Here is a 25581-nt window from a genome sequence, read left to right as displayed (position 1 = left end):
GGGCGTCGTTTCAAAGCCGATAATGCAGGATCCGAATCAAACCGAAACGCGCGGAAGAAAAACTGTGCAAATAATCGACAAGCCGTTCGAAATTCCGCCGATGGAACGACGAAGAACGAGCGTCGCCGTTCGCAAGCCTCCGCCCCAGCCCCAGCCCCAGAGACGCCCCTCCTGCCCCGCGCAGCTCCCGCATCGACGAACGAGTCGTTCGTCGCTCAGTCGACCGTGGGCTCAGGAGAAGCCACCGAAAGAGCCGGAGAAGCCGCCGCCGGCGCCCAACACCTTCCAACTCGAGCCCTACGTGAAGTTTCCCGTCGACGCGGCGACGGCGACGATCAAGACGACCGTCGACGAGGCGCTCGCCGATCAGACGTACGATCCGGCGACGTGCAAGCGTCTATGCGGTCGTCTCGCTGACGAGGTCAAGGCGAAAGTGAGACGCTTGCCGCTCGACGAACGATACAAGATTGTCGTCGTTTGCGCGATTGGGGACAAGTCGACGCAGGGGATACGAGTTGCGAGTCGGTGCGCTTGGGATCACGAGCGCGACAATTTTGCTTCGTACTCCTATGATAATAAGAGTTTGTTTGCGACTGTCACCGTCTATGCCGTTTACTTTTACTGAGATAGATGCTTTTGTTTTCTTTTTTTTTTCTAACGAAGCTGCTGGCTAGCTGATTGACTGATTTTTGTTTCTTTTCTCTGCAGCTGGTTGACTCGCTGATTGCTCTAAGTCAAAACGTAGATATTATTTTTTGGTTATATGTAAGTCAGAGGGAGGATGGGGAATTGTTACCGTACTTTGAAAGCTGCTGACCCGATCTGCGCTTCTGGTTGATTCTACTGTAGCATGCAAACTCTTTCTTGTGAGAAACGCTTACAAAACGACATTAGGACAAGGTAGCAGAAACATTTGAGTCTTGGGTCAGCTGGCATAGTCATAGTCATAATCTTTTTTTCACTAATTAGCATCAGTCGTCATCATCATACGCTTCAATAGGAGGACACGTGCAGACAAGATTTCGATCACCGAAAGTGTCGTCAATTCGGCCACATGATGGCCAGACTTTCGTTTCAGGCCTAATGTGAGGCTATATAGAGACAAGAGTCACGCATGATACATATATTGTATAGCAAACTGACTAGACTTACCATAGGAAAAGCGGCTTCCTCGCGAGTGTACGGTCGATCCCAATTTGACCTGGTCACAACGTACTGACTGTGAGGTGCGTTGCTTAGCAGATTGTTCCCTGGGTCGCTGATTCCCTTGTCGATTGCGTCAATTTCTTTCCGAATGCCTAAGTACAGCATAAGACGTGTTGAGATCTTCCCACAATAGAGAATATACTTATGAGAGCGTCGCAGAATCGGTCCAGCTCTTCCTTGTTTTCGCTTTCCGTCGGTTCAATCATCAGCGTATTGATAACAGGCCAGGAGACGGTCGGCGCATGAAATCCTAACAAGAGACGCCTAAGTTCAATTATTCTGATGTGCTCGGTGCTTCATACCGTAGTCTTGCAGACGCTTCGCTATATCCATGCCTCCCACTTTGGCGGAGTCGAACGGTGCACAATCGATTATAAACTCATGTGAGACAAAACCTTGTGGACCATCAGCAAAGTCCGCATTTAGACTAAAGCACTTACCATTCTCGTGCGCGTAGCGAATGTCGTAATGCCCGCGGAGTCTTGCCGCCATGTAGTTGGCATTCAATATAGCAACCTAATATTCAATACGGTCACTTGCACGTTACATATACGAACCTATTGCCCACTTCAGATGCACGACGAAGACCGGAGTAGCCCATCAGCTTGATGTACGCCCACGAAATAGGAAGAATGAGCGACGATCCCCAAGGAGCTGCGGACACCGGTCCTATACCCTCCTCACTGCAAGGCCCCGTAATTGGATGAGAAGGAAGAAACGGGGCCAAATGTTGTTTGCTGCATAGAAAAAAATTACCGGAATAGAGGTGTTTGATTATCTAAAGAGCGTACACTCCAATTGGACCCATTCCTGGTCCACCGCCTCCGTGAGGAATGCAGAAGGTTTTGTGCAAATTCAGATGCGACACGTCACTGCCATAGTCGCCGAAACGACACAGGCCAACTTGAGCGTTCATATTGGCCCCGTCGACGTATACCTGACCGCCAGCATTGTGAACAGCATCGCAGACATCACTTTAAAAAAAACATAGAAAAAAAGCAGACTGTTTGCACGCGTGAAATTTACCGTATTCCTTCCTCGAAGAATCCGTACGTTGATGGGTACGTTATCATCATCGCAGCAACGTGTTTGCCGTGCTTTTTAAGCTAAAAGTGTTCTTATATTGACAGTATCTATATGACTCCGGCTGTCGTACTATATCCATCAAGTGATCCCGATCGATGTCTCCCGTCTTTGGAACCGTTTTCACGACGATCACCTTCATTCCAGCCATAGCAGCACTAGCGGCATTCGTACCGTGCGCGGAGTCAGGAACAAGACAAATCTTAGCAAGCATCACAATAAAACGTTTTACCATGCAAAGCGGAATCTACATACGTTGCGGTGGCCTTCATTCATGTCCTTTAGATACGCCATAATGACTCGAAGACCAGCATACTCGCCCTGAGCCCCACTAAAAAGACACGCACTTGAAAAAATCTCGCTCACCCTCTTCAATCAAAGACTAAATTGCCTATTGGGTTGCAGTGAAAAGGCGTCGTATCCCGTCATAGAGCACAAATCGTCTTCGAGTTCTCTGAACAGTTCATAGTAGCCGTCGGCCTGCTCGCTCGGCGCGAACGGATGCAGGTTGGCAAAGCCGGGTAGCGAAATCAGAGCCAATTCCGAAGCACCGTTCAACTTCATCGTGCACGATCCCAACGGTATCATTGAGTGGACGAGTGAAATGTCTTTATTCTCAAGCGATTTCATGTAGCGAAGCAGCGCCGTTTCAGAGCGGTGTTTCGTAAAGACGGGATGAGTCAGATAGGACGACGTTCGACGAAAAATAGGTTTTCTCAAAGCGGAAAAATTACGATCAGCAGTCAAATTGTCCTACAAAAAAATAACAAAAAAGCATGGTTTAATTAATTAATTGAGATTCGGTTTTACCACTCCGTCTTTGAATCCAAAGCAAGCCAGGAGGTCCTCCAAGTCATTTTCGGTGACAGTTTCGTCAAGTGACACGCCAACGTGAATGCCGTCATCATAGGGTCGCAGGTTGATTTCAAGTTCTGAGGCTCGGTTGAGTACGGCTGCCTGATCTGGCGTCTTGATCTGTGAAAATTGATATTGATAGATAAACGAAAAACGTCGAAGTGGAAGTCACCTTTAACGTGTCAAAAATTGAATCCGAGTCCAATGAATTTCCAGCCAGCGTAACTCCTATAAATACGAGGAATTCGAGTCCCCAAGAATCAAGACGTCGTTGCTCACCTTTGGCTAAAACCAACGCTGCACTGTGAATTTTCTCTGCAATGCGCTTTAGCCCGTCGGGTCCGTGATAGACGGCGTACATAGCTGACACGTTGGCAGGAAGAGCCTTTTGAGAAAAAGGTGAAGTGTCATAAAAATTGAAACTCGAAGGAGTTCTATCTAACCTGAGCAGTGCATATATTGCTCGTCGCTCTTTCTCGTCTGATGTGCTGCTCCCTGGCTTGAAGAGTCAACCGATAAGCGATTCTACCGTCGCTGTCTCTGAAAATATCTTTAAATTCCAAAGTGCGTTGGGCTTTTTGCATACTTACTTTGAAACGCCCACTATCCTGCCAGGAATTTCTCTCTTAAGATTGTCTTTGACAGAAATAAACGCGGCGTGAGGGCCCCCATATCCTAAAGAGCAAACAAGACTCGCAACGCGTGAAGACACACTAAAAGACAACTTGCCAAGTGGAAGGCCAAAGCGCTGGGTAGTACCAATAGCAATATCGCAGTCAAAATTACCAGGCGGCTCCAACAAGGTGAGAGCCATCAGATCAGTAGCACAAGCAACCAAAGCCTAAGAAAAATAATACATATAAACACAATATACTGTACATATAGTATTTTCTATTACGCCTTGAGCATGTGCCTTGGCAACCAATACACTGAAATCTTCGACGTGGCCTTCCGTATTGGGATACTGAATGAGTACTCCGCATAGGTTCTCGTCATTTGAAATGTCATAGTCAAGCGCTCTCGCCGTTACCAGTTCAATCCCGAGAGGCCTTCAATAGGAGCACACGTAAAATAGTAGCGTATGAAGACAATTTATATAATAACTTACTCGGCTCGAGTTTCCATGACTGCAATCGTCTGTGGATGACATTTCTCGTCGACAAGAAATCTCATTGGGCCACCTCGATTGCGTTTGATCTTCTTTCGAAAGCAAATTGCCATTGCTTCGGCGGCGGCCGTTCCCTCGTCCAAGAGGGATGCATTCGAAAAAGGCAATCCCGTCATATCAGATACCATCGTCTGGAAATTGAGCAACGACTCGAGACGTCCTTGGGCGATTTCCGCCTGATAGGGAGTGTACGAAGTCAGCCTAGATTCGAAAAAACGGCTCTAATTAATTTGAATGAGTGAGTCTTTTTTGAAAATACCAGCCAGCGTTTTCAATAATATTCCGTTGAATTACCATGGGAGTCAAACAGTTGTAGTAGCCCATTCCAATGTAAGACCGATGCAAAGAATTCTGGTCGGCAAGCTCTTTGGCCCGAGCCAGCAAGGTCGACTCGCCTTAAATAATTAATTAGAAATAAAAGAGACCATGTCTTGATTAGTTCAGTTATGGAGTTGGCATACGTAGGCATGCAGTGATAACATCACCTACAACTACCGGTAACCACGTGATACCAAGAGCACTTTATACTGATCTGACGTCATTCCATGCTTCTGAGAAGCCGTTTCGTGTTTCTGCATCATCGGAGAGTCGAAAACGGCGGCGTTTACTTATGCAATTAGGGTATTCATTCGAACATCCGGTAGGGGGCGTAGGAGCGAAGAACTGGTTTCTTTGATTTTTCTTACTGTATGGTTCCTCCAAGTCAATCTCACTGACTAAGCGAATGTCAGCAGGCACAGACTGTTCGATCAATTCGTCTATTGTCTGCAAAAAACGAGGCAATGATTTCCTTCTCCCCCTCCTTTTCCCTCGGGCGTCCTAATCTTTTTTTTATCTACGAAACACTCTTGCCTTGACTTTGCACTGCCGAAGCATTTCTTCGACGTCTCTCTGCGACGGTCCAACGTGGCGTTCGACGAACGGTGTTCCGCCGTCTCGCCACGTGAAATCACCAGTCATCGTCCGACTCGTTATCGCGCGAGCGACCACTTGAAGGCGGAGTGATGCACCAGCGGCTCGGCGGAGAGCAGATAGCATTTTTTGAGTAGCCGAGAGTCTTCTTGAGTAGCCGTGAGTTTGGCCAGTCTGCGTCAATGCGGTTCGGGTAATACGGGTTTGCAACGCAGGTACAACGAAAACGAATGACGTAAAATTTTGCATAATTGTGTGCATGGATCTAGCAGCTAGAATCCGTGACGTAACATTTTTAGCCGCAGAGATTCAATGTTTATCTGCTGTATCAGCTACAAGCAAAGACCTATGTGTGTATAAATACTAAGACAAGAACACTTCTCTTCAACAAGCGTTGGTGGTTTAGTGGTATAATTCTCGCCTGCCACGCGGGAGACCCGGGTTCGATTCCCGGTCAACGCAAGTTTTTTTTTTATTGTTTTTTTTTGTAAATGCGCACATAGATAAATATAGGTAGAATACCATTGCATTTCTGCATTGTTGCTCCAGTAAGCCGCGGCAAATCACTGTGCAAAAAAATCTAAGGAAGTCCCGTATCTGATTCTAGAAGTCTCCTTGGGTTGGGTGAGCGCGATGACCGCGTGCTGCGGCAATCCGTTCCTAGAATGCCAAACCTGTCATCGAAACTTTCCCGTGCCTCTTTCATGTGATTCCTGTCGCCCGGCTCCCAAAGCCGCGCCGGCGGCCGCGCCGCCAATGGTTCTGCACAACACGCGCTCGATAACGGCAGCTGCATCAGCGGTAACAGCGACGCCAGCGACTCAGCCAAAGCAAATCGATCGTCAGGGAACAGAAAACAAGGAAGCAAGCGATTCCTTGAAAGGAGGACGAAAACGAAAGCTCGCAGGACCCGACGCAGGGGGGGAAGCTCCGAGACGAAAAGAGCCCGTCCCGACAACGACGATCGACGAGGCGAAGCTCGCCAAAGCCCTGTCCGGCGAACTTGAGTTCAAAAAACGTGGCTCAAAGCGTTGCTGTCCGTTCTGTGGAGGAGGTTTCGTGTCGCCGTCCAAAGTACGACGTCACTTGAAGGTTCACGTCCGGGAAAATGAACTCGAAAAAGAGAAATTGAAAACGTGGCGAGACGTCTTGAAGCGGGAAAGGGAGAAAGAGGTCAAGACGAAGACGACTCCTCCCTCTCAAAAGCCAAAGAAGAAAAAAGCGTTTGGCTCGCAGGCTTGTCCGACCTGCAATCGCATCTTCACGTCGGCGAAAAACTTCCGCATTCATTGTCTGTGCCACGAGGGCAAGTCTCCGTACGAGTGCAAGCTCTGTGACAAGCATTTCAGCCGGGCTGATCACTTGAAAGGTCACCTCCTATCGATCTCGCATCAACGCAAGGCGGAGGAAGCGAAGGGGGCTGCTAAAACGGATAAGAGTGTTGACGAGGGATCGTCGTCAAAGAAGAAGAAAACGTCGCAGGATGTCGCCGAGGGGTTGCCGAAGGGAAAAGGACAGGAACGGCGTCGTCGGAAGTGCGAGCAATGCAATTGCTTGTTTGGCAATGAGTACAGTTACAAGATGCACGTTCTGGTGCACGAGAAACGCAGTCCATTTGCTTGCCACGAGTGCGGCGTGTGGTTCTCGCGTCGCCAGCACCTGCAGAGGCACAACGAAACGCCGAGCCATCAAGAACGAATGGCCGATCTTGAGGGACAAGGAACAAGCGGCGGCAACGACGAAGAAGAAGACGATGACGACGACAGAGAATTGCCCCTCGAGGATTTGGCGGCGTTGACGACGGACGGCGTGACGGGAGCGGCGTACGTTTATGGGGACGGCGAGGAGAACGCTGATGCGGCGTTTGTATCTTACGAGTCGGCCGAAAGTCAGCCGTCGCACTCGGAAATGGAGATACATTCTGCCGCCTACAGTGCTCTAAGTAATAGCAGTCGCAACGATTTCAAGTTGGTTGTCTCGTTTCGGGATAACGAAGGAGAGTTAGCGTTGTCAGATGTTGCTGATAGCAGCGTCTCTGAATACGCGCTAGAGGAAGGCACTTCTTCCCTGCAAAGCTGAAGAAGGGGGGGAAGAGTCGGGAGACTGAAAAAATTGACGGTCTATTTGTCAAATTTTACGTTGTGTTAAATACGAGACGATGCAAAAATAGGAAGATTACGTTCGTTTGAGTGCACGCTTGACGTTCGTTGGCACGTCTAAGTCGTCCAATTTTTCCTGCCATCGAAATCCCAACATCCTCTTCACATACACCTTACAAAGGAGAAAAAGCGGCCGCACACAACCTAAGCAAAAACAAAGAGACCCAAAGGTGAGATTTATACTATAACCATTTTTCTTAGAATGCAAACGACTACTAATTGGGCTGTGAGAGGAAAAAGCACCTTTATATTCTGCCTCAAGTCGCGCTCTTAGCCCCTTTATTAGCATTGCCTTGACAACATTCTCAGCGTCCTCCTCCTCCTCCTCCTCCTCCTCCTCCTCTTCATTATTAATATCTTCTATGTACTGAATGGGAAGTTTTGAGTCTTTCTCCGATTTTCTCCGACAGTTTGCGCCAAAGTCTAATAACATGTGAGCGCCCGCCACGTTGTCACCAATGCACGCAAAATGAAGCGGACAAAAGCCATTCGACGTCATAGCATTAACATCAACGCTCGAACAGGCAAGCAAAATCGACATACAAGCGACGGGATGATTGCCGGGCGAGAAACCCCCGCGGCCAAGCGAGACCAAGTGAAGCGGCGACACCGCATCCTTGGTCTGAGCCGCCGGATTGGCGCCGCACGCAATAAGCAGCCGAATGACGGCGAGCCGCAGATGCTGCGCGGCCCGATGCAACGGCGTGGCGCCGTTCGTCGTGCGCAGATCGACGGTCGCCGAATGACGGAGAAGTATGCCGCAGCAGTTCACGTGGCCTCGACTTGCGACCACGTGCAGTGGACCGCCTTTTGCGTCGCCGGATAGAATAACGTCCGGATTGGCGCCGGCGTTCAAGAGGATCTCGAGACACTCGGCGCGACCTGCCGCGCAACAGAATTCGATTGCCTTGACGACGGCATCGTTTTTCGATTCCGATTTCATTTCGGATATCGGATGCGATTCGAGGAGAATTCGCAGGCAATCTTTGTAGCCGTGGCGACAGGCGATTTCGAGTGCCGTCTGTTTCGTGCCGTCTGGCCAGCGAAACACTTGTCGGCCCCGATTCGCGCGAATTCGCGCCAGGCACAGGTCGTCACCGCGCACCGTTGCTTCGAAGACTTTGTAATAGTGCTCAGACATTGAGCAGGTCACTGATTCGGACGCTAATCGGCCCGTCGGAGCTCTTGAAAGAGGTCTACACGCACGCTACGCAGCCGGGACAATCGACTCATGGACGCCGACAGCTTAGCTCCTCTAAATCTTCTTCTCAAGGCGCGTTCGTGTTCCAGATAGCTCGGTCGCGATTTGACGTGTGTTATTTGCGCAGGCGAAATCGAAGGAGGCTGTCTTGAGCCTCTTTCAGGAAGCGTTTCAGCACCGGAACGAAACGAGTGAGGCCTCAAAGCAAATTCGAGCTATATTTGCGTAATTGATTTATTATCCTAGAATTTCCAAACGTTCTCATTGCTTCTGTGGCTGAAGATTTTGACGTTGAGCAAGTTCACGTTGCAGAAGTTGCGGAAAATAATACTAGTCTCACAAGATAGCAATTTTATTTTCTCAATAGCTTATTAAAGCTCTTGCACTTATAATCAATCACTGTCTGTACAACAGCATTTCCGAACCACGTGCAATATTCGCATTATTTCCAGGTAAATAGAGGATATTATTTGCTAGTATCAATAAAAAGTTTTATGCTTCTCTTATAGACTCATTTCACAAGAATCTCAGGGAACTCATATCCAAAATACTAGCCGATAATGTATCTGGATGGAGTGACAGGGCTATAAAGACTCAAGGTGAGACGATGCCATTTACATAATAAGAGTTTCTCATCTCTCTTTGTACAGTTTCCCTTCCGCAACTTCAAGACTTCGATTGGCGCGTTGACATCAAGTCATCGGCGGACTCCATGGCACGCATGTCCGTGCCGACGTGCATTGTTCAAATGAAAGTCCAGAAGCAAGCTGAGCGAGTCGATCAAATTCCGTCTATCGAAAACGTCAACATTGAGTTCACCAAGGAAACTCTCGACACGATGTTGGACGGCTTGGGAAAAATTCGCGATCAACTTTCATCTGTTGCCGGTCGACAGTCCTAGTCCTAGGCGTGCGTATTTTTTTTGTATTTCTGAGAGAGAAAAAAAAGATTCTTCACGATGCGTGGGTGTGGTAGAGAAGTTGATAGCCATTGTTTTACGCGCTGTTTCGCTTTAGTTTGGTCACAAAAATGGTTTGAGTTCGACTCTTATCTTTGCCCCTGATTCACGTTTTCCAATCGAGGAAGACTGAATCGGGCGTTTTCTGTACGGGGAACGCATCCGGGCGATGTCATGTCAAAATGGTGGCAAAACTATCGTCATCGGTTCACTCCGTGGATTCTCTGGACGTGGAAGAGCAGGTATTCTCGAAGAAATATGCGCGCACCGTCCAATAGGCATCGCATTCAACAGAGTAAAGCAAAAAACGAAGCCAATCGACGTTCCAGCGTCTCCAGACGCAATAGCCGAGTCCCTGCGACGTCTTTTCGAAGCGTTGCACGCCAATCCGAACTCGAGCTCTCAATCGACGATGAAGCGAATCCTAGGATTCGTCGTCGAGCGACGACCGAGCACGATCGCCGATGCCGGTCGCGGCGTTTTCGTTGCGGAGGGAAAAGTCTCTCGCGGCGCCGTCGCGTCGCTCTATCCAGGAACGCTCTACGAACCCGACGAGCCGGTTCTGTTTCCTTCGATTGGTAACGCGTTTGTATTGCGTTGCGTCGACGGGCTTCTGGTCGACGGAAAAGACAGGGGTATATCAAGGAGGATCTACCTGTAAGAACACGTAGAAATAGAGTCAATTACATTTGGCTTAGTACTCATACAGTCTAGTTCCCGTTTTGGAGATCATTTACTGTATCTCATTGTGTGAGGACTTGTGACCTTTATCTCACTTTATAGAAGGGGGGGATTTTTTGCTCACGAGTAATTTCGTTTCTCACGGCCGGGTCCATGTCACGCGCTTTGTTGTCACTTTCTGAATGTCACGAGTTTTGATTTTGATTTTTCGCTTTAGGTCGTGCGCCGCGAGAGATCGACTCGGTTCTCACGCGGCGTGTGACACAACGTGGTTGACGCCACATCCTAGAGTCCCTCTTGCCATTGGCCAATACGTGAATAATCAGCCTAAAGGTCATAGTCATCTCTAAGGAGAATTTGGTTTTGTGTGTCTCATTTTTTCCGTAGATAGACTAGCTAATGTAGTTTACCAAGAGGTGGATCTCTCCGCGGACTTCCCCTCGCATCTGATGAAATACGTGCCGAACGTTTTCAACAGCCCGGACACAGCTTCAAAGAGGTAAACAGTACACACGCACGTATCAAAAAGCTAACACCAAAATTCTAACTAAAGACCCGTGCGACTGGTCGCCCTGCTTGCTCTTCGCGATATCAATACGGAAGAAGAACTCTTTTCAACGTATTTTACTGAAGTCCATTAGTAAGTTTGCATAAGATTCAATACGCCGTTATCTTTTATAACACAAAAAAGCCTATTCATTAGAGAAAAGGGGGAAAAAAACTGACAAGAAACGGGTAGTTCGGGGGAGTCGTTAGTCCAACTTTTTTCATCTAGAAGGAGGGGCCAGAGTCAGCGTAATTCATATCAGAAATTAGCCAAATCGTCATACAGTTGGGCATCTACGTGGGCCCTTCTTTCGACCGCCGTTAGGGGAATCTCTCTCGCCGTATATGCCACGGCGGCAGCGTGATCCAATTTACCGCTCATCCGCTTCAAAACCCGTTCCAATTCGTCCATCCTCTCTCGTCGCTTCTTCGGCGGCCACAAATCGGTTTGATTGTCGGGCTCCTCGAGCAATCGCCGTCGATCGTTCGTTCTCTCCGTCGAATACCCAATGAGCGCGGCGCACACCTCGCGCGCCGTGCGCCGCTGCCCAGTCAACGTCGGCTGTCGCAGCGCATCCTCCATCTTCCGACACTGAAACGATTCGCGTTCCTCGCGCGTCCAAATCGGCAGATCCGGCTCGGGCATGTCGAGATGTCGCCAGGCGCGCTTCTCCTTCTCCGTCGTCGACTTGCGCAGGACGACCGGATCGAAATTATCCGTCACGCCGTCGCTGAGCAAAAACACGACGTCGCCCGTCGATATCGTCGTCACGGAACACGTCAAATTCGACAAATCCGGATGAAGTCCGTCGGCGGGACCGAGCACGCCTCCCGAATCGCGCATGTCACGCTCTTCCGGATGCGATCCGACGGTGACTTCTCGCACGCGCCCCGTCGTCGGACTATAGATATAAGCGTAACTGTCGCCGACGTTCACCGTCACGACGGCCCAACCCGTATCCGAATGAAGCAGACGACATACGACGGCGACGCAGAGTGTCGTCATCGTCGCCTCGCTCTTGATAATCGCGTCCTGCGCGTCGCCGAACGCCGACAGGACGACGCGCGTTACGACGTGCGTGTCCAACGTCGCGTGACGTAGGGCGTTCGGCGGCGCGTACAGGTCCTTGTGTATGCGTTCCATTGCGCCTCGAACGGCGCACCGCGCGGCGAGACGCGCCTTTTCGCCCCAATTCACGCCGTCCGCGAGCGCGATGACGCAACTGTTCGGATAGACGGCGACACCGAAGACGTCGGCGACGGGATGACCTTGCGGATGCTCGCGCCCCGGGGGATGATCGTATAGGGAAACGGCCATTCCGTACGCCAATTCGTGTTTGCGCGTCCAATTCATCGAACCGGCGATCGGCTTTCGGAGTTTGGAGATGTCGACGACGACGCCGTTTTTAGCGGCGAGACCCTCGTCGGGGCCCGTGTACGTGCCGACGACTTGCGTCATGAGCGGCTCGAGTCGGAGGTTTCGCGCCGGCAATGAACCGGGGGTATCCGAACCCCAGCTGACCTCCAGTTCGGCGGAGAATACCTTACCCCTGCGCGCGCGTGGATTGTTAGTGACGCCGTGTTCCTCCCCCCCTTTTTTTCCCTTCCTTACATGAGTGAGTGCCACTTTTTTCGGATCCACTGCATGTGCGACGGCTTTTTCTTGACTGGATCTTGCGTGCGTCGTCGCCTCATTCGACGAAATGGTGAAATGATGCCGAGGAAGTGTTTTTTATGTCGGACGAGCGAGCGCGCAGCGTCTCTCTTGTTCTAGTCGATTCCGAGCAGCGTCCGAGTCGGACTCGATCGCTTGCGTTCGACGACGGCGAATGGTTGGACAGCGAAAACGAACGACGCTTTATATACCTGTGCCGTAATCTCTTCGATCGTGCGCGCGCTAGCTCGTTCTGTCCTGTGAGCGTCACGAGATGCTCTCACGAGTCTCCCGCTTTGTAAGGATCGAAGAGGTTAGTACACCGTTATATAGCCATTTCGCTCTCTCGTGACGATGATAGCGTGGGCTGAAGGTGTACATTATTTTTTTATGGATTCTCCTCTCTTCCCTTCCGTTGCTTGCACGCATGAAAACATTGCGGAGAAAATCAGGGAAGCATTGTGATATATATTAAGCTGAATATCGACGTCACCAGGCACGTAGAGAAGTAATTAACGTCCTAACCGGGTTCTATCCGGGAGAACCCCCGAGCCCCCGGCCCATCACTGCCGTACGTGGAAATACCAGTCAAAAAATAGACCGGTTTTCTCTGCTAGTCGACAGGTCATCTACTAAAAAATTTTAAGAATGTCGAAGGGAGGAAAAAAGCACGAACGTACGGGAGCTCGCACCTTTCAAGCGCGTTACTATCGGCTGCTTCGTCACTTTCGCCGCTACAGCAATGCAGATCACTCTGAAAACGCTGCAGCAGCAGACATTCAAAATCGAAATCGACGAATCATTGACAGTAGGCTAACGATTCAGCAATCTAGAGCGTCGCAGACCCCCAAACGTGGTGACATTCGTCGCTCGTACATGTGTCTAGGTCAAAGACTTGAAAACAATAATCGAAAACGAAAAGGGAGCTTCATTTCCAGCACTAGGCCAACGACTAATTTACGCAGGTACAACGGGGGCCCTTTTGGGGGTATCGCCACCAAATTCTCGCCCCAAAAAAGGAAAAATACTCCAAGACGATCAGAAAATCGACGAATGCAACATCAAAGAAAACAGCTTCGTAGTCGTAATGGTTTCAAAAGTGAGTTTCGTGGCAAAATAAGTTCCGCGATATCGTTACGTCATTGCGATTAGCCCAAAGGAGGAGCGGCGGCGGCTGCGCCTACTCCCGCTCCCGCTCCCGCGCCCGCCGCCGCCGATACGACCTCTCCGGCCGCGTCGACGTCGCAATCAGCGGCGAGAGAGAGTGGTCCGGCGCCCGCCGCGGCGGCTGCGACGACGACGGCGGCGGCGGCGGAAACGGCCACCGAGTCGAAATCGGCTGATGAGAAATCGACGTCGGGTCAGGTGGAGTCGGATAGTGGGCCAGCTGCCTCAGGCGACGCGGCAACTAGGTTAGGTGTTGTATATAGTATAGTTAGTGGAATCCTCCTACAGTAGAACCCTGATTATCCGGACCCCGATTATCCGAACTTTCGATTATCCGAACCCCAAATTTCTAAGTCACATGACCCAAATTGGGCGTGTCGAAAGAAAAAGATTTGTGTTACCAGCTTATAGAAGCGTCACAACTGCGTTCAGCGCACCCTGGCTCTATTTCTTCTCTTACTCAAACACCTACGCTATTTAAAAACCTAAAATTTCACCCGTTTTTTGTAAATAACTCCTATTTCGATTATCCGAACGTTTCAATTATCCGAACCCCCCGCTGCCCCAAGGGGTTCGGATAATCGGGGTTCTACTGTATTTAGAGACAGAGAGGCAAAATTGTTTGTTGAGTCATAACCATAGGTTTTTGGTTATCAAAGGTCATAGAGCAACGACTGCCTCTTTATTAGAGTAGATAACTGCGTACGAAACCGAGGTTATTGGTTCAACTAAAAAAAGAGAGGAGGAGGAGGAGGAGGAGGGTTCCTTGTGTGTTAGGAAAATTTTTATTATAATTAATTCATTTATTCGTGCGCAGTGATTTGTCTTTGAATCGTGCGGAGTCGGCTTTGCGTGCGTTTACTTTGCTTGAATTTGTGTACGAGTGTGTATGGGGGATCTTTTAGTGACTGGTCACGATTATGAAGAGACTGTTTCACAGATGATAGGAATGGGGTTTTCTCGACAGGAGGTCAGTCGGCGTCGCTCGTTCTTATCTAGGAAAATAAAAAGTTTTTCTTTCTCTATTGAGGTTGTAAGAGCTCTTCGAGCGAGTTTCAATAATCCGGATCGAGCCGTTGAATACCTAATGACAGTAAAGAAAATTTCACCGTATTGCCAATAAAGACGCGTCTTATCACTCCACAGGGAATTCCTGAGAGCATACTGCGAGATATGGAACTCGGACCAGCAGCCCAACAGCAACAGCAACAAGCACCTCCTCAACAACAGCAACAAGCACCTCCTCAACAGCAGCAGCAGCAGCAGGGACAGTCTCCCGCTGCGGCTCCTGCACCGCCAGCGGCACCACAAGGCGGCGGCCAGCCGGGCGGAAATCCTCTCGCCTTTCTAACCCAACAACCGCAGTTTCAGCAGCTCAGACAACTGGTGCGACAAAATCCTCAGATCTTGCCGAGTTTATTGAACGAGCTTGGACGAAACAATCCTCAACTCTTCCAACTGATCAGCAGCAATCAGGAACACTTTCATCGCATGTTAACCGATCCTGAACTGGAGGGCGGCGATGCGCCAGGACTGGGCGGTGGCGGCGGCGGTGGCGGCGGCGGCGGCGCGTCCGGAATGGGCGGCGGAGCGCCTCCACCGGGTACGCAGTACATTCAGGTCACGCAAGAAGAGAAAGCGGCTATTGAACGGGTAAGTTGAATCGTCTAATAATTCTTGATTGAAATGACGATATTCGTTTCTTTAGCTTGTTGCGCTGGGTTTTAGCGAAGCGGAAGCCATTCAGGCGTATTTTGCCTGCGACAAAAACGAGAACCTCGCCGCGAATTTTTTGTTTCAGCAAGACTAGAGAAAGCGCGATTGGAAGACGTTTGTCCGTTCATTCCCCTTCCCCCTTTGTTGTCGTGAATATGGACCGCGGTTTCCTTATTTAGTCTAGTCTCTCTCAATAATTAGACGAACGCACTACTACTAGCGGAATATATGTGCGGCAAATGCAATCAATCAATGATCGCACTGTTCAAACATGTTCTCGTCCTTCACTCATAGTATATTCCGTAGACGATTCCCACAGCGAATAACGAATCGTTCTTGAAGCTCCCCGTTGCCGACGTATCGTACTTGTCGTGCCAAAGGCAGCGGCTCGCCACGCGAGCTTCAGCGCGCTTTTGACCGATGTGAACGACTACGATTATTCTGTAGCGTTCCACGTTGAGCTCTTTGACCCTTTGTTTGATCACCTCGCTAAGCGACAGGCACATTTGGCCGGCGAATTCGGGCTGATACTGTTCTCCTTTCAGATGTTTTTCCAGCGTCTCCGTTACGATTTTTACCGTCGCGTCGTGGGGGAACTTCTTTATCGGTTCCATTCTGTACGTGTTTTCGTATTGCTTGGGTACTCGAGCCAGAACGTCTGTCAAACTGTCGCATCTTATGCTACTTTCTCTTTTCAGCGATTTTCGCCTTCCCATTGAAGTCAGGCTGGATTTGGACGTTTGGCTTCGCTTTCTCTTCAACTCGGGTTGATCCCCCATCGCTCAGTGGCTCTTAGTGCTAAATATCTAACCCATCCAACCAAACGTGTGAAAGTTTTAATTGGTATGAATTAATTTCAGGTACGTACACAATGAGACATTGAAGTTTAGCAAATAAATTGATTGGTGTCTTCTTTCGAAAACTGTACTGTAGCAAGAAATTAAAAAATTTTGCGGATTAACATTGCAGATAAATACTCGAGCAAGCTCCCGTATTCCTATCCAACATGGAAGTCGTCAAGCGGCCGAGACCTCCGGACTTAGCCACAAACGACAACAGCGACGACGACGACGTTGTCGGCCCGATGCCCGCTCCAGAGGAAAGCAAAGCGAAAAAACCGAAGGGTGCGTAGTAGACAGCGCGAAAACGCCTCCATTCCTCCACTCGAACTTTTCGCGACGCAGTTCTCGAGTTCGAAAAGACGTATCTGGACGCTCTGCCGACGGCAAAGATGTACGAAATCAGCTACATGCACAGGGACGTCATAACGCACGTAGAAGTGACAAAGTAAGAGGAGAAAAAAAAAGCCACGCGCGCACCACATCTCAGCGATCGCGCTGCGCACAGAACCGATTTCATCGTAACGGCGAGCTGCGACGGGCACGTAAAATTCTGGAAAAAGCAGGAAACCGGCATCGAGTTTGTCAAACACTTTCGAGCTCACCTAGGTGCGAAAAAAAACGCGAATTTATAAATTTTTTTCGAGTATTCGCCAAGGTTCGGTCGAGGGTCTTTGCGCCAGCGCGGACGGACTTCTGACGGCCACAATATCGAGCGATAAGGCACTGAAAGTTTTTGACGTCATAAATTTTGGTGCGCAAAACGTGCAGGGGACTCTTAGCGCATTCACAATCGATTTAGATATGATTAACATGTTTAAACTCAATTTTGTTCCCAACTGTTGCGAGTGGATCTATCCGCCCGGGGCACCGATTGCGGCGCTGGCAGTGTAAGAGCAGACCGAATTCTTCGGCGCCCATTAGGCATATATTTATATTTATACGACGTAATCTAGGTCTCAAAAAACGGAGCCTATAATTCAGATATACGACGGAAGGGGTGGCAATGCTCCCATTCATACGTTGGAAACGCTTCATAGCCGTCCATGTCAATTCATCAAAGTACAGTACATTCAATAGTTGATCTGATGAAAGTCATTTTACTGCATTTCTAGTATAACAGCGTGTATGACACCGTCGTCTCTGGGGACTCGATGGGCATGATTGAGTACTGGACTGGGCCGACCGGCGATTACAAATTTCCCTCCCACGTTCATTTTGAATTCAAGACCGACACCGACTTATACGATTTCGCCAAGGTCTGGGTTAAAAGTAATTACCGTCTTTTTTATTATTCTAAATAATTTTAGGCCAAAGCGACGCCAATCTCGTTGTCGTTCTCTCCGAACGGCGAGCTGTTCGTTGCGATGGCAACGGACCGAAAAGTGAGCCTTTTGCGTTTAGAAATTTTTTTTTATCTTTCAAGCGGGTGCACTATGACTCAGGTTCGCGTGTTTCGTTTCCTAACGGGAAAAGCGTATCGCGTCTTCGACGAATCCTTGGCAATGTATCAGGAAATTCAAAAAGTAGCTCGGCTGCTTTATTTTTGCGCGTCGTTTCTATTCATCCTCGTCCCCCTCTAGACGAATGCCGTTTTGCAGGATATGGAATTCAATCGTCGAATTGCCACGGAGAAGGAACTGAACAAGGCACTCCGAGACCAGATGGCTTTGTCTACTGCCGGTAAAAATTTGCTAATAAAAATATCGCAATTTTTAAATTGAATAGACGCGTTCTTTAGTGTTTGACGACAGCGGAAATTTTATACTGTATCCTACGATGCTTGGAATTAAAGGTTCGACGATTGAAGAAAGAAAAGAAAATTATGTTAGTCGCAATTATTTTCAGTTGTCAATCTGTATACGAACAAATGCGTCCGAATGATCGGCAAAGTAAGAGATTTTACCGCGGTGAAACCGTTAATTCACTAACAGTCACTCCTAACAATCGCTGAAAATCGAGTTGACTATAATTAGTACCGGTTTCACCGCACTCGTTTGAGTTTCAGATTACCCCCGCGACCTATTCTTACAGGAGGAGAGCGTTCGATTTTTACAGCTGTCTCTCTATCAGGGAAAGCTTTCTCGATCGTCGGCTGCCTTGACGATGGTACAGTTCCGCTCGTTGCTTAGTGTTTTCGCGATAATTCTCTTGAAGGAGATGCAAGCGTCGGACAATCCCGGTCTTCAGCAGGCTCAAGCCGATCCGACTCTCTTTTGCACGGCTTTGAAAAAGAATCGATTTTATCTATTGACTCAGCGCGAACCGGATCACGACGCCAAAGGGTCTGGTTGAACGTAGAATAACGATTTAATTAAAAAAATTGTCGATTTCCTATTTCTAGTGCCGGTGCAGAGCGAGACGTTTTCAACGAGAAGCCGACGAAAGAAGAGCAGATGGCTGCGACGAGTGTATGCTCAGTTATTGAAAAATAACAGGAGGGTGGGAAGATTTTTCGTTTCTAGGCAACGGCGGAAAAACGCGTTTCTGATTCGGCAGTGATGCACACGACCTTGGGCGATATTCACTTGAAGCTCTTTCCTAAAGAGTAAGTACATTGACGGGAGAGAGAGAGGGAGGAAGGTGAAATTCTTTTATAGGTGTCCGAAAACGGTGGAGAATTTCTGCGTGCACTCCCGCGAGGGATACTACAACTCCAACATTTTTCATCGCGTCATAAAGGGATTTATGATACAGACGGGCGATCCGAAAGGTTCGAACCAAGGGTTTTTTCACCTGCACTTGGCATTCCGTGTATAGGCGACGGAACGGGAGGAGAGTCGATTTGGGGACACGATTTCGAAGACGAATTCGACAGAAATTTGCGCCACGATCGACCGTACACACTTAGCATGGCCAACGCCGGTCCGAACACGAACGGAGCCCAGTTCTTCATCACCGTCGTTCCTACGGTACACGTACGATCACCATTCGTATTTCTTATATTCATGGGGGCTTTTTCTTTTATAGCCTTGGCTGGACAACAAGCACACGGTGTTTGGAAGAGTGACCGCCGGCATGGAAGTCGCTCACAAGATATCCCAAGTGAAGACGAATCCGCGCAGTGACAGGCCATACGAAGAAGTCCGGTTAGTCAACATTACAATTAAGTAGCAGCTCATTACCTCTAAAAAAACGGTACTACGAGAGCGAGACCCCAAAGAGAGAGAGAGAGAAAAAAGTGTACTAGTCTACTGTATCCTTTTTTTTTCTTTCTTCTTCTCATTCCGTATAAATACCGTAGACGACCCCAATTGCGAATAGAGAACTGTTTTTGAAGCTGAACTCCGAATAGCAATCCCACTCGGGATTCCACACGCACTGGCTCGCCACTCGAACGCCCTGATCCTTCAGCTCGCCGATGTGAACGACGCAGACGAGTCGATATCGAGCCAAATCGAGATCCTTCACGCGACTCTTGATCATCTCCGAGAGCGTCTTCGTCAATTGACGACAGGCAATCGGCTCGTAGCGCTGTTTCTCGAGCTCGCGCGTCATCACTTCGGCAATAATCGATTTCACTTTGCTGTAGGGAAACGCCTTCGTCGGCTCCATGCGATACGTGTTCTCGTAGGTTACGCGTCGCTTGACGTCGCCCGGCGCCCGCTGGCCGGGAGCGTCGGACATTTGAATGCGACTCACGCTCGCTCCTCCGACGCCGCCCGCCTTCTTGATGTTGTCGAACGAGAAGACGGCTGACGTTTTCATTCGCAGCGTGCTCAGTCGCGACTCGTTCGTCGTCGTCGCCGCCGCCTCGAGCTTCGCTTCGAGCAGGTGGCCTTGTGCTTGAGCCATGGATACGTTTTGCAGGGGGGTAAACACGCCTTTGCACGTGAGCTACAGGTATGATTCATGTATACCAATTTATACACCCCAATTTCATATGTACGGTCAGATAATGCCGCCATCCTCGGTCTAATATAACGAACGAAGTCGTAGATAAATTAAATAATTACAATTAACATTATTGTTGTACGGGAATTTCGCTCTGGCCAAAATGCGAAACTTTCGTCGGCTCTCTATCGTCGTCGGTTCCAGAGTCAACGATTCGACGCCGACGTATCGAGCGAACGTGCGCGAAAACGCGACGACGGCGGAGCAGCTCGAACGAGCGACGGCGGCGTCGCGCGTCGGCGGGGGTCCCAAAGCGATCGAGCGACACACGCGACAAAGCGGGAAGCTGTTCGTTCGCGATCGCCTTCGTCTTCTACTCGACCCGACGAGCCCCTTTCTCGAACTGTCGCCGCTCGCCGGGATCGACTTGCCGTACGGCAACGTGCCGTCGGGAGGCGTGGTTGCCGGAATAGGGAAAATTTCCGGACGACTGTGCGTTGTCATGGCGAACGACGCGACAGTGAAAGGCGGCAGCGTGTTTCCAATTACGCTCAAGAAGCAGCTCCGTGCTCAGGATATCGCCATGCGGAATCGACTGCCGCTTGTGACGCTTGTTGACTCGGGCGGTGCCTTTCTGCCACTTCAGGTACATTGAGAATTAATAATTAGTATTTAGACTTTTTATCTTCTCTATTAGGCCGAGATTTTTCCTGATCGAGAACACGGCGGACGCGTTTTCTACAACCAGGCTATAATGTCGTCAATGCGAATCCCCGTGGTGAGAGAAATCCCTTCTCTATTGCAGAGCAAAACTTTAATTTTTTTCCCTTCCTAGATTGCAGTTGTGTGCGGATCGTGCACAGCCGGCGCCGCGTACATTCCCACGATGTCACAAGAAGCGATTATGGTGAAGGGCTTGGGCTCCCTCTACCTCGGCGGACCGCCTCTAGTCAAAGTAGAACGACATACCCACAATCAATTTCACGCGGTGAAATTGAGTTTCGATTAAGGCTGCAACAGGAGAAGACATCAGCGTCGAAGAGCTCGGCGGTGCGGATCTTCATTGTCGGTACGCAGACGCGGCGTCTGAGTCCTTACTCGGATTTTTTTTTGTTTCAGCGTGAGCGGCTGCACCGATCACTATGCCGAGAACGAAGAGGACGCTCTTGAGACGACAAAGAATATCATATCGACTATAGGACATGAAGTAACGGGATGGGACGAGGAGGAGATTGACTCTGGTATGTATATAGAAAGAAGGCGTGCAGTAATAACGGCGGCACCTTATTCGCTTCTGTAAAGAATATAGCCCGTTGTGGGATCCGACTGAAATGCGCGGTCTCGTTCCCCCGAGCAACGATCATCGTTTTCCCATGTTAGATGTTAGTATGTGCAGAGAACTCGTTTTTCGTTTTCATAAATTCTTCCCTGCAGATTATTGGACGGCTCGTGGATAAAAGTCGATTTCAGCCATTCAAGGAAAAATTTGGGAGAGAGCTGATAGCAGGTTCCGCTTGGCTCTACGGGTGAGTTTTAATCAAAACGGCAGAAGGAAAAGTAGTACGAGAGCGCGCCTTCGCTTTGCAGACGGACCGTCGGTCTCTTGGCGAATGATGGACCGTTGACTGAACAGGCAGCATATAAAGTAAGTAATGCATTCTTTATATACGAGTAAAGTCTGATTGAATCTTTTGAAAGGGAGCCCACTTTATCCAAATATGCGAGAATAAAAAACTGCCGATGATTTTTCTTCAAAACACGGGTCACGAAGAAAAATTTTCTGACGCCGCCGAAGCAGCACGTACGATTGCGGCTCGATCTCACATGATGCGACGCGTGGCGACGGCAACAGTGCCAAAGATCACCATAGTCATTGGAGATGGAATTGGGTCAGCCAATTTTGCAATGGTGAGAGGCTTCTCAAAATAAGAACGACTACGAATCTACGGCGTATTAATGACTGCAGTGCGGACAGACAGCGCGTCCTAATTTTCTCTACCTGTGGCCTAATGCAAGGATAGGCTTGTGCGATTTGCAGTCGCAGGTATGCTCCTTCTAGTCAACGTCAATATAGGAAGATATTTTCTAGAACACGGACGTAATCTCGGACAAAGACGACGCTCGTCGGTAAGGGGGAATTGAAATGGAAAAACGATCTGTATTGCGTTTAACGCTACTGTAGGGGGGCAGCGTTTTCTGCATTCCATTCCTCTTCTCGAGTGTACGACGATGGCGTAATTTTGCCCGAAACAACTCGAAAGGTATTTAATTAATACCTTGCTGCTTCTGCTACTTTTCTAATGACTTTGTTTAGATACTTCATCTAAGTTTGACTGCTGCTCTTCAAAATCAAAGCCATTGCTAGTTTCACTTATGGGGTAAGCAAGCATTGGTTTATCTGTCATTAATTTTTCAAGGACATGCACATTATTTGTATTGTACGTTTTGCACCGACTCCATTATTCATTATAGTAACCAATCGTACTTTTATTAACAACGTAAAATCACTCAAAGAATAGACAGAAAGCGATGATAATAATAATAACCTAAATAACGGTAATCCTGCTATTTTAGTTTCATATGTAATTTTCCAAACATTTCAGTTAGATCAATGTACACAGCAACAACAGCGGCAGAAAGAATCAGTAAGTATTCGCCGTTGTTGACATCACGGCACCAGAAGAATCAGTAGCAACCAAGCCTAAAAAACGGATTAGCGGCACAGCAAGCAATCAATCATGAACTATATTTCTCTACCTAAAAGTAGATTCATGTCATCGTCATCAACAAATTGGCTGTTCGTTGAATTGCCGCCGCCGCCGCCGCCGCCACTCAGCCCTCCAGAAGCCAACCAAGCCTGCTGCTGTTGTTGTTGTGAAAGAGCCGAAAGAAACGACGTCATATCCGCTGTCGTCGCCGCCGTCTCCCAAGGTACACTCCCACTGGGTAGTGGAACCATCCCCTATAAACAGGAGTATGTAATTACAGGGGTAATACGTGGGGGGGGGACCGTTCACCGTTTGCAAGCTGATTGACTCAAAAGATGTTTGGAGATTGTGTACGCCCGGTGAAGAAGTGCGAACGCCCGGCGAAGAGTGATCCGGAGTCAAACGCTCCTCTTTGATAACCGGTGGCGGCGGCGCGTCGCGAGACGGCACCGCATAGCCGCCGCTCAGATGAAACTCCGACATCGTCGTCGTTGTCAACGGTTGAGGCGGCGGCGGCGCGTACGTCGCGCGAAGAGGGCGCGACGCCGACGACCCCGACGACACCGACGAGCGTCCGCTGCCGAATCGCGACGACGGAAACGTGCCCCGCCGATGCGACGAAGAAGACGACGACGACGATGACGACATGAGAGAAAACGAACCGATTTGAGACAGGCCGCCACCCGCACGCGTTTGCGTCGCAAAAACGGCGGCGGACGACCGCGACGGCGACGGCTGCTGACGAACAATTCGCGGCGGTTGCTGCTGCTGCTGCTGATGCGGATTTGGATGAATGACGACCGGTTCCTGACGTTTCGGAAGTGCCGTCAAAACGGGCGGAAACGATTGTGATTGGGGTCCCATTGGATCGTCGTTCTCGCCCATTTGAATTACCGTCGATGGGTGGACAACGGACGACGATAGCATGACGTCACCATGACCGTAAGCCGGACCTTGAAGTGCTCGAATGAATTTAGCTCGACTCGGTTGCTGGGGAGAGCTGGGAATGAAGCCGGGACTGGTGCACAGTTCGCTAGCGCCGCCGCCGCCGCCGCCGCCGTGCCAACTCGAGGCGACGGGCGATCGACCGTACTGCGATGCGCTTTCGACGTCACTCGCGTTTTCTTCTTCGTAGTCCGAATGAAGGGATCCGGTGAAATAGACGCGAGAGCGTTTTGTGCCGCCGCGAGCGTGCGGGACTGGAATGGAGGACGAGGAGGCGACGTTTCCCGCGCTTTGGGGACTGTCAACGGATTGGTCGTCCGTCGCGCAGCTGATGATTATGGGAACTAAGAAGGAAGTTTATTTATTTTCTTCTTTTATTTTCTTCTTTTATGGAAGAGCTCACTTTGGATAATTCGTCGAAATTCGGCCGGTGAGAAGGCTCCCCGTCGGACCAGGTTTTCTGGTAAGAAGAAAAAATAATTAACAATTATTTATACACAAAGTTAAATTGAAGGTAAACTATTAAACGACGCGAAAGGAATGATTTTAAACAGTTAGTTACAGCTAGGAAGACCCACGACAAGAAAAGAATAAGAGTGATAGAATAGAACACCTCTAGCCTCTGGGGGGGGGGACCATTATTGGCCCCCTATCATCTATATATATAGATGCAACACGTGGCATTTTTAGGGCTTATTTCATATGGAAGGAAACGTAAGGTAGTCCAGCTGCCACATGAAATATAACGAGGGTTCTTGGAATGTTTTTGCGAGATGTGTGGTCTCGTACCTGGAAACGTGGTCGGATCCCAATCTTGCTCGTCGGCGTCTAAAAAAAAGTTACGCTATACATATGTATAAAGGAAAGCGACCTCCGATTCGAAAAAAAAAAACGCGAGGAAAGGGGGACCCATCGATGGGGACTCTCCGTTTCCCGCGCGCCAAAAAGGAATAGTAGTACAGTATCGAAAACGCGCGAAGAGAAAGGGGGATCGGAAGGAAGTTACCGCCCCTCTTAGAAAAAGCGTTTCCCCACAGAAAGCCACGTGGAAGTCGCATCGACAGGAGAACGACCGAAAGCGAAGGGGTGGGCAAAAAAAGAAGGGAAAGATCGCGAGTCCCCACACGAACGCTCTCTCACCGCCGCTGCCGGCTCGCGGATTCATGAAACTAGCGAGAAAGAGATCTAATTCGCGAACGCTGACAGTCAAATGCTTCGGTTGTACGCAGAGATTGGGATTGGAGCAGTGCGCGACTTTGCCGAGTCGTTCGCCGTCGGTCGACTCGAGCGGGACGGCGCGAAAGAGAATGACCATGACCAAATCGAGTCGCCAGACTTTGTCGGCTTGTCGAAGGCAATCGATGCGTCGCATCTTGCCTTTTTGATCGGGATTCGATAGGACGCACGCGTGGCGCTGGTGCGGCGGCGCGGGCGTCGCGATCGAGCGGACGAACTGTTCGCGATGTTCCGGCTTGATGTCCTTGCGCAATTTGGCGAGAAGACGCGACGCCCATTTGCGCTTTTCTTCGCCCGATTCGGCGTCGAGTTCGGCCTTGCATCGGCGCTCTTCGTCCGGCGTCATGCGACGATCGTTGTCCTTGAAGTGCTTGCGCTTACGCGCCTGAAGGTTGAACCACGTGAAGGCGAACGCGCGAACGTGCGGAAGAAGGGAATCGATGAACGGACGATACTGGTCCTGTACGATCGTCGCGTTCGTCGATATTGCGAAATCGTTACGACTTATTTACGCTTACTACCGTCTCTTCGACTTTCGCCTCCATGCCGTTGGACCTTTTTGAACGCTCTACGGTTTGTTTCTATCTCGACTGGGCGGATCGCGGTTGCATCATCTCCACAAGGGCGTGAAGGGGGTGTCCCGTCACGTGATGCAAATTCTTCTAATCAGTCAAGTATGTGTATACATCCTCGTTGGGTACGTGGAGTCGCGG

The 25581-nt window shown here is 49.5% G+C and overlaps 12 protein-coding genes and 1 non-coding gene across 16 annotated transcripts; 8 read left to right on the top strand and 5 right to left on the bottom strand.

Moving 5' to 3' along the window:
* The first annotated feature begins 22 nt into the window (after positions 1-22).
* On the top strand, positions 23-625 carry LOC136190117 (dynein light chain Tctex-type 5-B-like). The gene has a single exon (XM_065978193.1). It carries the CDS (start codon positions 23-25, stop codon positions 623-625), a length of 603 nt encoding a protein of 200 aa, XP_065834265.1.
* Positions 626-846: 221 nt separating this feature from the next.
* On the bottom strand, positions 847-5426 carry LOC136190288 (glycine dehydrogenase (decarboxylating), mitochondrial-like). 2 transcript variants are annotated; one of them, XM_065978405.1, is made up of 22 exons: positions 5165-5425; positions 4999-5077; positions 4572-4707; positions 4253-4513; positions 4043-4193; positions 3874-3985; positions 3735-3819; positions 3588-3684; positions 3424-3529; positions 3317-3372; positions 3100-3264; positions 2681-3042; positions 2545-2620; positions 2363-2491; positions 2233-2312; positions 1998-2180; positions 1775-1943; positions 1647-1722; positions 1509-1601; positions 1349-1456; positions 1153-1298; positions 847-1091 (listed from the first exon to the last, which is right to left on the bottom strand). In XM_065978405.1, the coding sequence occupies exons 1-22, from the start codon at positions 5348-5350 to the stop codon at positions 972-974; spliced, it is 2976 nt and encodes a 991-aa protein (XP_065834477.1). In that variant the 5' UTR covers positions 5351-5425; the 3' UTR covers positions 847-971. The 2 variants fall into 2 exon arrangements, with proteins under 2 accessions (XP_065834477.1, XP_065834476.1); XM_065978404.1 differs by having other exon boundaries at positions 1509-1722; positions 5165-5426.
* A 189-nt stretch (positions 5427-5615) lies between these two features.
* Positions 5616-5686, top strand: Trnag-gcc (transfer RNA glycine (anticodon GCC)). The gene has a single exon. It is a non-coding gene; the product is annotated as a tRNA-Gly (tRNA).
* A 140-nt stretch (positions 5687-5826) lies between these two features.
* LOC136190776 (uncharacterized) lies at positions 5827-7393 on the top strand. The gene has a single exon (XM_065979040.1). The coding sequence runs from the start codon at positions 5858-5860 to the stop codon at positions 7301-7303; it is 1446 nt and encodes a 481-aa protein (XP_065835112.1). The 5' UTR covers positions 5827-5857; the 3' UTR covers positions 7304-7393.
* A 1185-nt stretch (positions 7394-8578) lies between these two features.
* On the top strand, positions 8579-9599 carry LOC136190780 (COMM domain-containing protein 9-like). The gene is made up of 6 exons (XM_065979044.1): positions 8579-8656; positions 8712-8775; positions 8831-8898; positions 8952-9036; positions 9094-9183; positions 9235-9599. The coding sequence occupies exons 1-6, from the start codon at positions 8615-8617 to the stop codon at positions 9483-9485; spliced, it is 600 nt and encodes a 199-aa protein (XP_065835116.1). The 5' UTR covers positions 8579-8614; the 3' UTR covers positions 9486-9599.
* Positions 9600-9718: 119 nt separating this feature from the next.
* LOC136190781 (SET domain-containing protein 9-like) lies at positions 9719-11378 on the top strand. Its single transcript, XM_065979045.1, has 5 exons — positions 9719-9784; positions 9837-10199; positions 10441-10556; positions 10611-10722; positions 10777-11378. Exons 2-5 carry the CDS (start codon positions 9955-9957, stop codon positions 10862-10864), a joined length of 561 nt encoding a protein of 186 aa, XP_065835117.1. The 5' UTR covers positions 9719-9784; positions 9837-9954; the 3' UTR covers positions 10865-11378.
* LOC136190777 (PP2C-like domain-containing protein CG9801) lies at positions 10832-12678 on the bottom strand. Of its 2 annotated transcripts, XM_065979042.1 has the most exons (3): positions 12382-12678; positions 11054-12319; positions 10832-10994 (listed from the first exon to the last, which is right to left on the bottom strand). In XM_065979042.1, exons 1-3 carry the CDS (start codon positions 12462-12464, stop codon positions 10991-10993), a joined length of 1353 nt encoding a protein of 450 aa, XP_065835114.1. In that variant the 5' UTR covers positions 12465-12678; the 3' UTR covers positions 10832-10990. The 2 variants fall into 2 exon arrangements, with proteins under 2 accessions (XP_065835114.1, XP_065835113.1); XM_065979041.1 differs by having other exon boundaries at positions 10832-12319.
* A 91-nt stretch (positions 12679-12769) lies between these two features.
* Positions 12770-15555, top strand: LOC136190779 (UV excision repair protein RAD23 homolog B-like). The gene is made up of 9 exons (XM_065979043.1): positions 12770-13231; positions 13310-13388; positions 13443-13522; positions 13576-13835; positions 14408-14442; positions 14496-14560; positions 14621-14683; positions 14737-15243; positions 15299-15555. Exons 1-9 carry the CDS (start codon positions 13166-13168, stop codon positions 15398-15400), a joined length of 1257 nt encoding a protein of 418 aa, XP_065835115.1. The 5' UTR covers positions 12770-13165; the 3' UTR covers positions 15401-15555.
* A 35-nt stretch (positions 15556-15590) lies between these two features.
* Positions 15591-16085, bottom strand: LOC136190116 (dynein light chain Tctex-type 5-B-like). The gene has a single exon (XM_065978192.1). The coding sequence runs from the start codon at positions 16083-16085 to the stop codon at positions 15591-15593; it is 495 nt and encodes a 164-aa protein (XP_065834264.1).
* Positions 16086-16302: 217 nt separating this feature from the next.
* On the top strand, positions 16303-19430 carry LOC136189980 (peptidylprolyl isomerase domain and WD repeat-containing protein 1-like). The gene is made up of 19 exons (XM_065978046.1): positions 16303-16430; positions 16491-16593; positions 16654-16754; positions 16804-16899; positions 16948-17035; positions 17102-17207; positions 17261-17404; positions 17456-17530; positions 17591-17671; positions 17729-17828; positions 17887-17940; positions 17994-18037; positions 18180-18254; positions 18303-18430; positions 18490-18556; positions 18611-18693; positions 18746-18858; positions 18906-19057; positions 19116-19430. The coding sequence occupies exons 1-19, from the start codon at positions 16313-16315 to the stop codon at positions 19257-19259; spliced, it is 1872 nt and encodes a 623-aa protein (XP_065834118.1). The 5' UTR covers positions 16303-16312; the 3' UTR covers positions 19260-19430.
* LOC136189981 (dynein light chain Tctex-type 5-B-like) lies at positions 19133-19943 on the bottom strand. The gene has a single exon (XM_065978047.1). The coding sequence runs from the start codon at positions 19938-19940 to the stop codon at positions 19368-19370; it is 573 nt and encodes a 190-aa protein (XP_065834119.1). The 5' UTR covers positions 19941-19943; the 3' UTR covers positions 19133-19367.
* Positions 19944-20129: 186 nt separating this feature from the next.
* LOC136190731 (probable methylcrotonoyl-CoA carboxylase beta chain, mitochondrial) lies at positions 20130-24240 on the top strand. Its single transcript, XM_065978977.1, has 13 exons — positions 20130-20625; positions 20677-20757; positions 20815-20934; positions 20990-21048; positions 21099-21220; positions 21282-21361; positions 21414-21505; positions 21567-21624; positions 21678-21887; positions 21946-22023; positions 22069-22106; positions 22162-22240; positions 22294-24240. The coding sequence occupies exons 1-13, from the start codon at positions 20143-20145 to the stop codon at positions 22342-22344; spliced, it is 1551 nt and encodes a 516-aa protein (XP_065835049.1). The 5' UTR covers positions 20130-20142; the 3' UTR covers positions 22345-24240.
* LOC136190730 (nuclear factor 1 C-type-like) lies at positions 22439-25513 on the bottom strand. 2 transcript variants are annotated; one of them, XM_065978974.1, is made up of 7 exons: positions 25387-25513; positions 24773-25328; positions 24422-24460; positions 24036-24092; positions 22997-23976; positions 22737-22941; positions 22439-22680 (listed from the first exon to the last, which is right to left on the bottom strand). In XM_065978974.1, the coding sequence occupies exons 1-7, from the start codon at positions 25411-25413 to the stop codon at positions 22622-22624; spliced, it is 1923 nt and encodes a 640-aa protein (XP_065835046.1). In that variant the 5' UTR covers positions 25414-25513; the 3' UTR covers positions 22439-22621. The 2 variants fall into 2 exon arrangements, with proteins under 2 accessions (XP_065835046.1, XP_065835047.1); XM_065978975.1 differs by having other exon boundaries at positions 25390-25502.
* Between the last annotated feature and the right edge of the window lie 68 nt (positions 25514-25581).

This window comes from Oscarella lobularis, chromosome 8 (genome assembly GCF_947507565.1).
Source record: "Oscarella lobularis chromosome 8, ooOscLobu1.1, whole genome shotgun sequence".
In the NCBI taxonomy this organism is placed as follows: Eukaryota; Metazoa; Porifera; class Homoscleromorpha; order Homosclerophorida; family Oscarellidae; genus Oscarella; species Oscarella lobularis.
Note: the sequence above shows the minus strand (reverse complement) of the source record. Positions and strands in the feature narration are given on the sequence as shown.